This window comes from Macaca nemestrina, chromosome X, assembly GCF_043159975.1.
Source record: "Macaca nemestrina isolate mMacNem1 chromosome X, mMacNem.hap1, whole genome shotgun sequence".
In the NCBI taxonomy this organism is placed as follows: domain Eukaryota; kingdom Metazoa; phylum Chordata; class Mammalia; order Primates; family Cercopithecidae; genus Macaca; species Macaca nemestrina.
This window is the reverse complement of record NC_092145.1, coordinates 19437828-19451945: the sequence shown is the minus strand read 5'-3', so window position 1 is coordinate 19451945 and position 14118 is coordinate 19437828. Positions and strand designations below refer to the sequence as shown.

At 39.7% G+C, this 14118-nt stretch overlaps 1 protein-coding gene across 1 annotated transcript in view; it reads left to right on the top strand.

Annotated features, from left to right (window-relative positions):
• Nucleotides 1–14118, top strand: part of LOC105481375 (adhesion G protein-coupled receptor G4) — a 111411-nt gene that overhangs the window by 69411 nt on the left and 27882 nt on the right. Inside the window, exon 13 of the mRNA XM_011740908.2 lies at nucleotides 12761–12895. Within this exon, the coding sequence (XP_011739210.2) occupies nucleotides 12761–12895 (135 nt within the window). The remainder of the gene's footprint in view (nucleotides 1–12760; nucleotides 12896–14118) is intronic.

The following is a 14118-nucleotide window of genomic DNA, read 5'->3' as shown; positions in this document are numbered from 1 at the left end:
AACTTGTCAAGCTTATTGGCAATAATTTATGATATTTTCCTTTTTTTTAAACGTCTGTAGGATTTATAGCAGGAGTCAGCAAACTTTCTGTAAAGGGCAGATAATAAATATTTTAGGCTTTGCAAGCCACAGGTGGTCTCTGTCTGCTGAATGTTCTTATATTTTTGTTTTTGTTCTGCTCTCCATTCCTCTCGCCTCCTGCCCTCTCCTCTCCTTCTTTCTCTTTTCCTCTCTTCTTCTCTCCCTTCTCCTGTCTTCTCCTTCCCTCTCTTCTCCTCTCTTCTCGCTCTCTCTCTTCTCCTCTCCTCTCCATCCCTCTCTTCTCCTCTCCTCTCCTTCCCTTGCTTTCCTCTCTTTTCCTTCCCTCTCGTTCTCTCCTCTCCCTCTGCTTCTTTCTTTGTGCAACCTTTTAAAAATGAAATGTATGTTATGCAACTGTCACCATCTTATGTCTGCAGAACATTGTTCGTCTTCCCAAAACTACTAGGGAGGTCAGCCTCCCCAGTAGCTGACCCATTGAATAACAAGTCCCCATTCGTCCCTCTCCTAGCCCTTGACAACCACAATTCTTCCAGATCGTGTGATTTTGACTACTCTAGGTACCTCATGTATATGGAATCATACAATATTTGTTCTTTGTGACTGGCTTTTTTCACTTTGCAAAATGTCTTCAGGGTTCATCTATGTTGTAGCATGTTAGAATTTGCTAATTTTTTAAGGCTGAATAATGTTCCATTGTATGTATTTACCACATTTTGTTCATCCATTCATACAGGGGTTCTTTTTGAAGTGATGGAAATAGTCTAAAATTGATTGTAGTGATAGTTGCACAACTCTGAATGTGATGAAAGCCAATGAACTGTATACATTAAATGGATAAAGTATATGGTATGTGAGTAAAGTCTCAATAAAGCTATTAACAACAACAACAACAACAAAACCTAAAAATGGCATGTAAAATCTATTCTTAGCTCAGAGCAATACGAAAACAAGCCTTAGGAAGGATTTGGCTTGCTGGTTCATTTGTCAACCTCTGATTTATAGTAATAAACCTTCTTTCATTTCTGATGTTGGTAATTTCTTTTTTTGTTCCTTTATTTTTGATAGTATAGGGATTTTTCCATTTTGTTGATCCTTTTAAACAACTTTTGGCCTTGTTAATTTTCCCTATTACTTGTTTTCTACTTTTTGATATCTGATTTTATATTTATTACTTCCTTTCTTATACTTACTTTGGCTTTATTTTTATCTTCTTTACATAGCTGCTGCTGCTGTTTCTCCTTCTCCTCCTCCTCCTCCTCCTCCTCCTGCTTCTGCTTCTGCTTCTGCTTCTGCTTCTGCTTCTGCTGCTGCTGCTTCTTCTTCTTCTTCTTCTTCTTCTTCTTCTTCTTCTTCTTCTTCTTCTTCTTCTTCTTCTTCTTCTTCTTCTTCTTCCTCTTCCTCTTCCTCTCCTCCTCCTCCTCCTCCTCCTCCTTCTTCTTCTTCTTCTTCTTCTTCTTCTTCTTCTTCTTCTTCTTCTTCCTTCTTCTTCTTCTTCTTCTTCTTCTTCTTCTTCTTCTTCTTCTTCTTCTTCTTCTTCTTCTTCTTCTTCTTCTTCTTCTTCTCCTTCTCTTTCTCCTTCTCTTTCTCCTTCTCCTTCTTCTCCTTCTTCTCCTTCTCCTTCTTCTCCTTCTTCTCCTTCTCCTTCTTCTCCTTCTTCTCCTTCTTCTCCTTCTTCTTCTTCTGCTTCTTCTTCTTTCCCTTCTTCCTCTTCTTTTTAATGAAATCTCTCTGTCACCCAGGCTGGAGTACAGTGGTGTGACCATAGCTCACAGCAACTTTCAACTTCTGTACTCAAGCAATCCTCCCACCTCAGCCTCCCCAGTAACTGGGACTACAGGCACATACCACCGCACCCGGCTAAAAATTTTTAGATTTTTTTATTTTGTAAAGACAGGGTCTTTCTTTGTTGTCTGCTGTGGTCTTGAACTCCTAGCTTCAAGCAATCCTCCTGCCTCAGCCTCCCAAAGTGCTGGGGTTACAGGTGTGAGCTACAACTCCTGGCCTGTCTAGCTTCTTAATGTGGATCTGTAGATCATTCATTTTAGACCTTTCTTCTTTTGTGACATAATCCTAAAAAGCTGTAAATATCTTTCTAAGCACTGCTTTAGCTGTAGTTCACAAATTTTTATATGTTGTATTTTTATTATGTCAGTTCAAAATATTTTCTATTTTTTTCTTTAGTCCGTGGATTATTTAGGAGTGTATTATTTCAATTACAAGTATTTGGAGCTATCTAAGATATTGTATTATTATTTTTTGAGACAAGGTCTCACTCTGTCACCTAGGCTGGAGCACAGTGGCATAATCACGACTCACTGTAGCCTCAGCCTCCTGGGCTCAGGTGATCCTCCCACCTCAGCCTCCCGAGTAGCTGGGACCACAGGTGCATGTCACCACACCTGGCTACTTTTAAAAAAATTATTTGTAGAGATGAGATCTCTCCATGTTGCCCAGGCTGGTCTCAAACTCAGCTTCTCAAAGTGTTAGGATGGCAAGCATGAGCCACCCCACCCAGCCTAAGATATCTTATTGTTATTGATTTCTTGTTTATTCCATTTTGGTCACAGAATATACTTAGTATAATTTCAATCCATTTACATTGGTTGAAGCTTATTGTATTAGAGTTATCTAGAGGGACAGAACTAGTAGGATATATGTGTGTGTGTGTGTGTATGTAAATACACACACACACACACACATATATATATGAGTTTACTGAGTATTAACTTACATGATCATAAGGTCCCACAATAGGCTGTCTGCAAGCTTGAGGAGCAAGGAGAGTCAGTCCGAGTCTCAAAATTGAAGAATTTGGAGTCTGATGTTCAAAGGCAGGAAGCGTCTAGCACAGGAGAAAGATGTAGGCTGGGAGGCTAAGCCAGTCTCTCCTTTTCACGTTTTTCTGCCTGCTTTACATTTACTGGAAGCTGATTAGATGGTGCCCACCCAATTAATGGTGGGTCTGCCTTTCCCAGCCCACTGACTCAAATGTTAATCTCCTTTGGCAACACCCCCACAGACACACCCAGGATCAATCCTTTGTATCCTTCAATCCAATCAAGTTGACACTCAGTATTAACCATCACAAATCCATCCCTTTCTAAGTTGAACCCATATACATCTCCTGAGATCATACATAATCTTCAAATAAAGACAATAATAAGGTCATAATTATGTTTAACAGAATACAACTATCCTTTGTACAACTGGAAATGCACAAATCCCCAACACAAATACTATTACATAAAATTAACAATACTTAAATGCTGATATGAAGTCAGTAAATCCTATGTCACATGATAAAGGAAAAAAGAAATAAAATGAAGACATTTTCTTAGTACAAGTGTATACATGCACAAACATGTTTTTAACAAAAGAAGGAGGAAATACTCATGACAATTGCAGTCTCTGTTTCTGTAGCTGGTCACGTGGTCATAGCTGGTATTGATGACTACCTTCTTCTGCTACCCATTCTGTATTCCCTTTGCCTTCAGCAAGCACCTCCGCAGGTCATGGTTTTTTTCCTGGTGGAGTGACCCAAGCCTTCATTCTTGAAAAGTCTGGGCCATTTGTAGTCCTGCCTGGTTGGGCTGTTGTAGTTTCCCATTGACCTTAATCACAGGGCATGGTAACTCTAAGAGATGCCCTAATGGATCTCCTGTATCCCATGCGTACCTTACCTCCGTTGTGGAGTAGGAGACTGATTTCATCTTGATAGTCCGAGTCAATCACCCCAGCCAACACTGTAACACCCTTCTTAGCCTATTGACTTAAAAGTAGGAGGAGCCCAAAGTGTCCAGGTGGCAATCTTAACTTCCATTTTAAGGGGATCGATGTTGTGTCTCCTGGTGGCAGCATTCCTCCCTTGGGAACTAAGACCTCTAGGCCAGCCGAATGTAATATTGTGGGAATAGGAAGCAAAAATTTTGCTACTGGATCATTAGGGGTGATGGTGAGTAGTGTCACTTCCACTTCCAACTCTTGATTCCTGGAACTGTGAATCCTGGCTATGGGAAAAACAGTACCATATATTGGACACTGATTCAGAGCACTTATTTTGTATCCCAGTGTGTGATTTATTTTGGTGAATGTTTCACATGGAATTCAAAAAAAAATATGCATTCTACAGTTGTTGGATATAGGTCAAGGTGCCAGCAGTGTTGTTCCAATCATCTTTGTTTTATCCTAGTTGTTCTCTAGTTGAAAAGGGTGTTAAAATCTCTAATTTTGTGCAACTGTCTATTTCTCCATTTATTCCTTTCAAGTTTTGCTTTGTTTATTTTGGGGCTCTTTTATTAAGCACATATACATTTGTGTTGGTTTGTCTTTCTAATACTAATCCTACCCCCAAACCTATTTATCATTATTAAATATCCCTCTTTATCTTTCATAATACTGTCTTGAAATTATTTTATCTGGTTTCAATATAAAAAACCAAGTCATCCAAGCCTTCTTATGGTTACTCTAAAAGGTACAAATGTATATTTTATATTCATTTGCTTTCTAGCTGTCTTTATATTTAAAGTGTACCTCTTGTAGATAGCATATAGTTTGTGTTTCATTTTTTATCCATCCTGATAATATCTGACTTTTAATTGGAGTGTGTAGTTTTTTTAACATTTAATGTAATTATTTATGTGGTTAGATTTGAACTATCATTTTATTTTAATTTCTGTCTATCCCTCTGGCTTTTGTTCCTCTGTTCTTTCTTTCCTGTTGTCTCTTGCTTTATTTTAACATTTATTATAGTTGAATTTTAATTGTTTACCGACTCTTTAATTGTATATATTTGCCTTTCTTTCTTTCTTTCTTTCTTTCTTTCTTTCTTTCTTTCTTTCTTTCTTTCTTTCTCTTTCTTTCTTTCTCTTTCTTTCTTTCTTTCTTTCTTTCTTTCTTTCTTTCTTTCTTTCTTTCTTTCTTTCTTTCTTTCTTTCTTTCTTTCTTTCTTTCTTTCTTTCTGTATTTCTGTGGGGTCGGTGGTGATATCCCCTTTATCATTTTTAATTGCGTCGATTTGATTCTTCTCTCTTTTCTTCTTTATTAGTCTTGCTAGTGGTCTGTCAATTTTGTTGATCTTTTCAAAAAACCAACTCCTGGATTCATTGATTTTTTGGAGAGTTTTTTGTGTCTCTATCTCCTTCAGTTCTGCTCTGATCTTAGTTATTTCTTGCCTTCTGCTAGCTTTCGAATGTGTTTGCTCTTGCTTCTCTAGTTCTTTTAATTGCGATGTTAGTGTGTCAATTTTAGATCTTTCCTGCTTTCTCTTGTGGGCATTTAGTGCTATAAATTTCCCTCTACACACTGCTTTAAATGTGTCCCAGAGATTCTGGTATGTTGTATCTTTGTTCTCATTGGTTTCAAAGAACATCTTTATTTCTGCCTTCATTTCGTTATGTACCCAGTAGTCATTCAGGAGCAGGTTGTTCAGTTTCCATGTAGTTGAGCGGTTTTGATTGAGTTTCTTAGTCCTGAGTTCTAGTTTGATTGCACTGTGGTCTGAGAGACAGTTTGTTATAATTTCTGTTCTTGTACATTTGCTGAGGAGTGATTTACTTCCAATTACGTGGTCGATTTTGGAGTAAGTACGATGTGGTGCTGAGAAGAATGTATATTCTGTTGATTTGGGGTGGAGAGTTCTATAGATGTCTATTAGGTCTGCTTGCTGCAGAGATGAGTTCAATTCCTGGATATCCTTGTTAACTTTCTGTCTCGTTGATCTGTCTAATGTTGACAGTGGAGTGTTGAAGTCTCCCATTATTATTGTATGGGAGTCTAAGTCTCTTTGTAAGTCTCTAAGGACTTGCTTGATGAATCTGGGTGCTCCTGTATTGGGTGCATATATATTTAGGATAGTTAGCTCTTCCTGTTGAATTGATCCCTTTACCATTATGTAATGGCCTTCTTTGTCTCTTTTGATCTTTGATGGTTTAAAGTCTGTTTTATCAGAGACTAGTATTGCAACCCCCGCTTTTTTTTGTTCTCCATTTGCTTGGTAAATCTTCCTCCATCCCTTTATTTTGAGCCTATGTATGTCTCTGCGTGTGAGATGGGTCTCCTGAATACAGCAGACTGATGGGTCTTGACTCTTTTTTTTTTTTTTTTTCAGACGGAGTCTGGCTCTGTCGCCCGGGCTAGAGTGCAGTGGCCGGATCTCAGCTCACTGCAAGCTCCGCCCCCCGGGTTTACGCCATTCTCCTGCCTCAGCCTCCCGAGTAGCTAGGACTACAGGCGCCCGCTGCCTCGCCCGGCTAGTTTTTTTTTTTGTATTTTTTTAGTAGAGACGGGGTTTCACCGTGTTCGCCAGGATGGTCTCGATCTCCTGACCTCGTGATCCGCCCGTCTCGGCCTCCCAAAGTGCTGGGATTACAGGCTTGAGCCACCGCGCCCAGCCCTGGGTCTTGACTCTTTATCCAGTTTGCCAGTCTGTGTCTTTTAATTGGAGCATTTAGTCCATTTACATTTAAGGTTAAGATTGTTATGTGTGAACTTGATCCTGCCATTATGATATTAACTGGTTATTTTGCTTGTTAGTTGATGCAGTTTCTTCCTAGCCTCGATGGTCTTTACATTTTGGCATGTTTTTGCAATGGCTGGTACCGGTTGTTCCTTTCCATGTTTAGTGCTTCCTTCAGGGTCTCTTGTAAGGCAGGCCTAGTGGTGACAAAATCTCTAAGCATTTGCTTATCTGTAAAGGATTTTATTTCTCCTTCACTTATGAAACTTAGTTTGGCTGGATATGAAATTCTGGGTTTAAAATTCTTTTCTTTAAGAATGTTGAATATTGGCCCCCACTCTCTTCTGGCTTGGAGAGTTTCTGCCGAGAGATCTGCTGTTAGTCTGATGGGCTTCCCTTTGTGGGTAACCCGACCTTTCTCTCTGGCTGCCCTTAAGATTTTTTCCTTCATTTCAACTTTGGTGAATCTGGCAATTATGTGTCTTGGAGTTGCTCTTCTCGAGGAGTATCTTTGTGGCGTTCTCTGTATTTCCTGGATTTGAATGTTGGCCTGCCCTACTAGGTTGGGGAAGTTCTCCTGGATGATATCCTGAAGAGTGTTTTCCAACTTGGTTCCATTTTCCCCCTCACTTTCAGGCACCCCAATCAGACGTAGATTTGGTCTTTTTACATAATCCCATACTTCTTGCAGGCTTTGTTCATTTCTTTTTCTTCTTTTTTCTTTTGGTTTCTCTTCTCGCTTCATTTCATTCATTTGATCCTCAATCGCTGATACTCTTTCTTCCAGTTGATCGAGTCGGTTACTGAAACTTGTGCATTTGTCACGTATTTCTCGTGTCATGGTTTTCATCTCTTTCATTTCGTTTATGACCTTCTCTGCATTAATTACTCTAGCCATCAATTCTTCCACTTTTTTTTCAAGATTTTTAGTTTCTTTACGCTGGGTACGTAATTCCTCCTTTAGCTCTGAGAAATTTGATGGACTGAAGCCTTCTTCTCTGATCTCATCAAAGTCATTCTCCGTCCAGCTTTGATCCGTTGCTGGCGATGAGCTGCGCTCCTTTGCCGGGGGAGATGCACTCTTATTTTTTGAATTTCCAGCTTTTCTGCCCTGCCTTTTCCCCATCTTTGTGGTTTTATCTGCCTCTGGTCTTTGATGATGGTGATGTACTGATGGGGTTTTGGTGTAGGTGTCCTTCCTGTTTGATAGTTTTCCTTCTAACAGTCAGGACCCTCAGCTGTAGGTCCGTTGGAGATTGCTTGAGGTCCACTCCAGACCCTGTTTGCCTGGGTATCAGCAGCAGAGGCTGCAGAAGATAGAATATTTCTGAACAGCGAGTGTACCTGTCTGATTCTTGCTTTGGAAGCTTCCTCTCAGGGGTGTACTCCACCCTGTGAGGTGTGGGGTGTCAGACTGCCCCTAGTGGGGAATGTCTCCCAGTTAGGCTACTCAGGGGTCAGGGACCCACTTGAGCAGGGAGTCTGTCCCTTCTCAGATCTCAACCTCCGTGTTGGGAGATCCACTGCTCTCTTCAAAGCTGTCAGACAGAGTCGTTTGCGTCTGCAGAGGCTTCTGCTGTGCTTGTTATTATTTACTGTGCCCTGTCCCCAGAGGTGGAGTCTACAGAGACAGGCAGGTTTCCTTGAGCTGCTGTGAGCTCCACCCAGTTCGAGCTTCCCAGCAGCTTTGTTTACCTACTTAAGCCTCAGCAATGGCGGGCGCCCCTCCCCCAGCCTCGCTGCTGCCTTGCCGGTAGATCACAGACTGCTGTGCTAGCAATGAGGGAGGCTCCGTGGGCGTGGGAGCCTCCCGGCCAGGTGTGGGATATGATCTCCTGGTGTGCCTGTTTGCTTAAAGTGCAGTATTGGGGTGGGAGTTACCCGATTTTCCAGGTGTTGTGTGTCTCAGTTCCCCTGGCTAGGAAAAGGGATTCCCTTCCCCCTTGCGCTTCCCAGGTGAGGCAATGCCTTGCCCTGCTTCAGCTCTCGCTGGTCGGGCTGCAGCAGCTGACCAGCACCGATCGTCCGGCACTCCCCAGTGAGATGAACCCAGTACCTCAGCTGAAAATGCAGAAATCACCGGTCTTCTGTGTCGCTCGCGCTGGGAGTTGGAGACTGGAGCTGTTCCTATTCGGCCATCTTGCTCCGCCCCTTTCTTTCTTTCTTTCTTTCTTTCTTTCTTTCTTTCTTTCTTTCTTTCTTTCTTTCTTCCCTTCTTTCTTTCTTTCTTTCTTTCTTTCTTTCTCTTTCTTTCTTTCTTCTTTCTCTCTTTCTTTCTCTTTCTTTCTTTCTTTCTTTCTTTCTTTCTTTCTTTCTTTCTTTCTTTCTTTCTTTTTTCCTTCCTTCCTTCCTTCCTTCCTTCCTTCCTTCCTTCCTTCCTTCCTTCCTTCCTTCCTTCCTTCCTTCCTTTCTCCCTTCCTTTCCTTTCTTTTTGGAGTCTCCCTCTGTTACCCAGGCTGGAGTGCAGTGGCACAATCTGGGCTCAGTGCAACCTCCGCCTCCTGGGTTCAAGTGATTCTTGTGCCTCAGCCTCCAGAGTAGAGGGGACTACAGGCATGTGCCACCACGCACGGCTTTTTTTTTTTTTAAGTAGAGACAGGGTTTCACCATGTTGGTCAGGCTGGTTTCAAACTCCAGACGTGAAGTGATCCACCTGCCTCGGCCTCCCAAAGTGCTGGGATTACAGGCGTGAGCCACCATGCCTGGCCTGCATTTTTTTCTTAATGGTTGCTCTAGAGATTATAATATACACTTGTATATTTTTTACAGTCTACTTAGAGTTAATATTGTACTGCTTCATGTAAAATGTAGAAACTTTAAACTAGACGTATCAATTTATGCCCCCTGTTTTTTATGCTATAATTGTCACACACACATTTTACACAAAAAGATTATAAACTTCACAAGACAATGTTATAGTCATTACTTTAAAAAGTCCTATGTTATTTTAAAAAATTGAGAGAAAAAATGGTTTTTTACATTTACTTAGATATGTATTATTTTTGATGCTCTTCATTCCTTCCTGAAGGTCAGAGTTCTATTTGGTATCATTTCCCTTCAGCTCAAAAAATATTCACTTAGGATTTATTGTAATGAAGGTCTGATGATGATAAATTTTCTTAGTTTTTAATTTATCTGAAAATGTCTTTATTTTATCTTTATGCTTGAAGGATATTTTTGTTTGCTATAGGATTCAGGATTGGCAAGTCATTCCCCCAGTCCCCAGCATTTTAAAGATATCATTTCACTCTCTTCTGGCCTCTATGTTTTCTGAAGAGAAATCAGTAATCATTTGAGTTCTTGTTTCTCTGTATATAATGTGTAAATTTTCTCTGGCTTTTTAAAATATTTTTTGATATTCTGCAGTTTGACTATTATATGCCTGGGCATTTTTTTTCTTTGTTCTTATCGTGCCAAGGATTTGCTGAGCTTCTTGAATATGTAAATTTATACCTTTTACTGAATTTAGGGAAATTTTCACTGTTATTCCTTCAAATACTGTTTCCTCACCATTTTCTCTTTCCTCTTCTTTTGAGACTCCAATTACTTGTATGTAAGACCTTTTGATACTTCCCCACATATCCCTGAGACTGTTCATGTTTTTAATTATTTCACTATCTATTCTTCTAAAGGGATCATTTCTGCTGATCTACCTTTAAATTTGCAGACATCTGTTGTTTTTGTGTTACTATTGGACCCATCCTGTGCAATTTTAAAAATTGTACTGTTTTTGGAATTCATGCTAAATGAATAGATTTTAGCTACTCTTGCCATAAAAACAACAAAAAAAGAGGTAACTATGTGAGATCATGGATATGTTAATTTGCTTTACTATAGTAACCTTTTTACTCTCTATATGTATCCCATAATATCATGTTATATACCTTAAATACAAACAATAAAATTTACTTTTTAAAAAATTCCAATATTATGCTTAAAGTTTAGAATTTCTATTTTGTATGTTTCCATATTTTTTTTTGCTATTATTTCCTCTCTCCATTAATTGCAAACATATTTTATTTTGAATACCTCAGCATAGTTATCCTAGCTGCTTTAAAATCCTTGTCTGCTAATTCTAATATCTGGATCATCTCAAGGTTTAACTCCATTGATTGTCTTTTAAAAATGGGTCACATTTTTTCTTCATATATTGAGTAATTTTGGATTATGTCCTGGGTATTATAAATGTTATATATGAACACTCTAGATTCTACTCTATTCTTTTGTAGATTATAGATTTTTGTCATAACAGGCAATTAACTTGGTTGGTCTATACTCTAGACACCATCTCTTGACTGGCAGTTCAAATCTCAGTTAACTTCCTTCATTCTTAGTGGAAATCTGTCCTGTACATATGTGGTCCAGAGGTAAGGCAGATATTTGGGCAGAACTTATACTCAGAATTTTGGATCCCGCTTTCCATTCCAGATGTCCCCCCACAACCCCCATCACCTCCCAGTGGCTATGGTTGCCCTGACTTTTGTTTCTGGTTCTTCATTCCACAAAGACTGCAATTTAGAAAAAAAAAAAATCAAAATTTTAGATGTCCTTCACAGCATTAGTTTCAGCCTGCCATCAGGCTGCAAGCTATAAAAACGGGTACCCCACCTTGTGATGTTACCTTTTTCCAAGTGTTTACTCTTCTCCAGAAACTGTCTGGTAATTTTCCAGTGCCTTCAAGTCGTTGTTACTTTGTATTGTTGTTACATGCAGGAAGGTTGAGTTTATTAGGAGCTACTTAGCCATACTGAAACAGATGTTGAATTCCCAGTGTATTTTGTTTACAATGGGGTTTTCTATCATGAATCTTGGTGGAGAGACAAAACAAACAACACCGGTTGTATTCTTGGTACCAAATTGCTTACATGTAGAAGCTAAATCATGTCCTCTCCATGGTACTTGACTGCCCCAGCAGAGTTCATTTCTGCTTAGCAAAGAGCCATATGGCTTTTGAGACTACAAGTCATTTTTAGAAATATTATTCACTTTTAACCCCCGTTATACACCCAGCTAAATAATAGCAACTTGAGAGGCAACAAATAAATTTTAAAAGTGGGCCAAAATTGTATATATCTTTGTTCAACCACATCTCAGTTGTGTGACCCTAAGCAAGTCACTTAACCTTTCTAAGCCATTTCCTGTTGCCATAATACAACTTACCTCTCAGAGTTGATAGATTAAATGGGAGAATGCAAGTAAGTGTGTCCACATATCCTGTTTTGTCTGGCAGAGTCCCGATTTATGGCTGTGGACTTAGTGTAATTATTAACAAAGCCTTTTTGACTCTCAAAAATGTTCCAGTACTTGTCAAATACTATTACCAATCAACTCAGCAAATACTTCTAATAGTGAATGTCTTATTCCGTTTTGTGCGGCTATAACAGAATACCACAGAATGGGTAATTTCTGATGAAGAGAAATTTATTGGTTCACAGTTCTGACGACTGGGAAGTCGAAGATCAAGGGGCCACCCGCGGTGAGAGCCTTCTTGCTGTGTCATCCAATGGCAGATGTGCAAAGAGAGGGAGAGAGAGAACAAAAGATTTAACTCACAGCCTCAAGCCCTTTTATAATTGGCATTGATCCATTCAACAGGGTGGAGCCTTCATGACCTGAACATATCCCATTGTGCCCCAGCCCCCATTATTATCACGTTGGGGATTAAGTTTCTAGTACATGCTTTTGGGGGGACATATTCAAACCATAGCTGTGACATGCAGCAGAATTGCTAAGCGCTAATGCCTCACTTTACTGCTTCACTTTTTAACCAAAACATTGCTCCATAAACTATGAGGAAAGTGCCTAATCCCATTGTATTGTGTTTTTTGTTGTTGTTTTGTTTTTTCCTTTTATCATATGGAGGACGGTATCCTGATTTCCAAGACTGGTCTTTATTTCTAATAATCAGGGCAAATGACCTAATTTGTCATTTCCCTCTCATCTCTATTATTACCCAGGTGAAAGGAGATCAAAGGGAGAGAACCTCAGAGGGAGAGAACCTCAGGAATAGGCTTAGAAAGGAAAAGATGATGTGTGTTCGTGTCTATGTCTATGTGTACCAGGATCATGTCTTGGCCTGTGATTGTATATGTGTGTGTGTGTGTGTGTGTGTGTGTGTGTAAAGTATATCATAGCTTATGGAGCTAGTTCCCACCTTTCAGCCCTTTGAGTGATATTCTGAGGCTGAACTGGGGTGGGAGGTGGGCAAGACTTCACTATGATGAATGAAAACTCCAATTTTCATTTTTTGGCTTTTCTTGACAGATTTTCCTAGGCAATGTCCCTGTGGGAGGGATTTTGGCTTCCATATATTTGCCGAAATCACTGACGGAGAGAATTCCTCTTAGCAACTTACAAACGATCTTGTTTAATTTCTTTGGCCAAACTTCACTCTTTAAGGTAAATTCTTGCCTGTGGTGACTGTGATGAACTGGCATATGGTGACTCATTGTAATTATGAACTCTTGCTATTTTCATGATATTCTATTTATTTTAGAATATGCTGATTGATTCCACAAGTCTTCCAGCACAACCCTTGCCCCTTAACATGAATCAACGTCTACTTTAATGATGTTCTACAGTTTTTAATTTTCACAACATCTCAGCTTTGGAAGGGACCTTAAGGATTATCTGGTGGCTAAACAGAGGTCTCAAGATGTTTCAAAGCCAGAAAAGAACAGCGAGTTCTCCTGATGAAATAATGTTTCGGCTTGTCAGTGCTTTCCTCCCAAATCTGCCCTGGCTCCTCAAAGCCAACATGTCCACTATTTTGGGCCAATTCCTTTGAAGCTGGGTGGTATCCAGAAGGACATTTGCCTGCAGGCATTTGTTGCTACTTCCCACAGCCCCCACAGAACTTTCCCTGAAGGCTGCAGTCCTCACCCACTAGAAAACAGAGGCAGCCTGATGTGATGCTGAAGAGTGTGGACTCAGGGGCAGCCTGGTTGAATTTAAAGCTGGCAATGCCGTATTCTGCCTATGTGTCCTCAAGCAAGTTACTCAACCTTCATGTGCCTTAGTTTCCTTCTCTGTAGCATAGGGTAATATGAATACCTTATAGAGCTATTGAAGGATTAAAGGAGTTAGTGTATTTAAAGTGCTTACAATACTGCTTGGCACATAAGTACCGTGTTAACTGTTTGCTCTACTATTATTATTATTATCCTGTCTTAGGTCTCTGCCTAACAAAAGGCTCGTTCATTTAGACCACTCTGTCTCATCTATTTATTGGGAAGACAGTAATCAGAGTTTGCATGAATTTGAAGATAATGAACACTATTAATTGTTAATATTTACATTTATTATTTCATCTACTTCTCATGAGAAGTCAAGACTCAAAAAGTTTAAGTAATTTTTCCCAAGGCCACATACTTAAAAAGTGGCGCAGCTAGGAATCAAACTCAGGCTATCTGACTTGAAAGTTCATGTATTTAAGAAGTCAATACATTAATTTTCCTAGATGTGTTTGTATTTCTAAAGAGGTTATCCAAAGTAATGAATTTCTAATGGTCAAATATTCACATTTCTTTTGTGGGAGATTGCACTGGGTCAACTCAAAATATAGCACATACCCATACCACACACCACCTCAACTATACCATGTCACCTCCAGCTATGTCTGT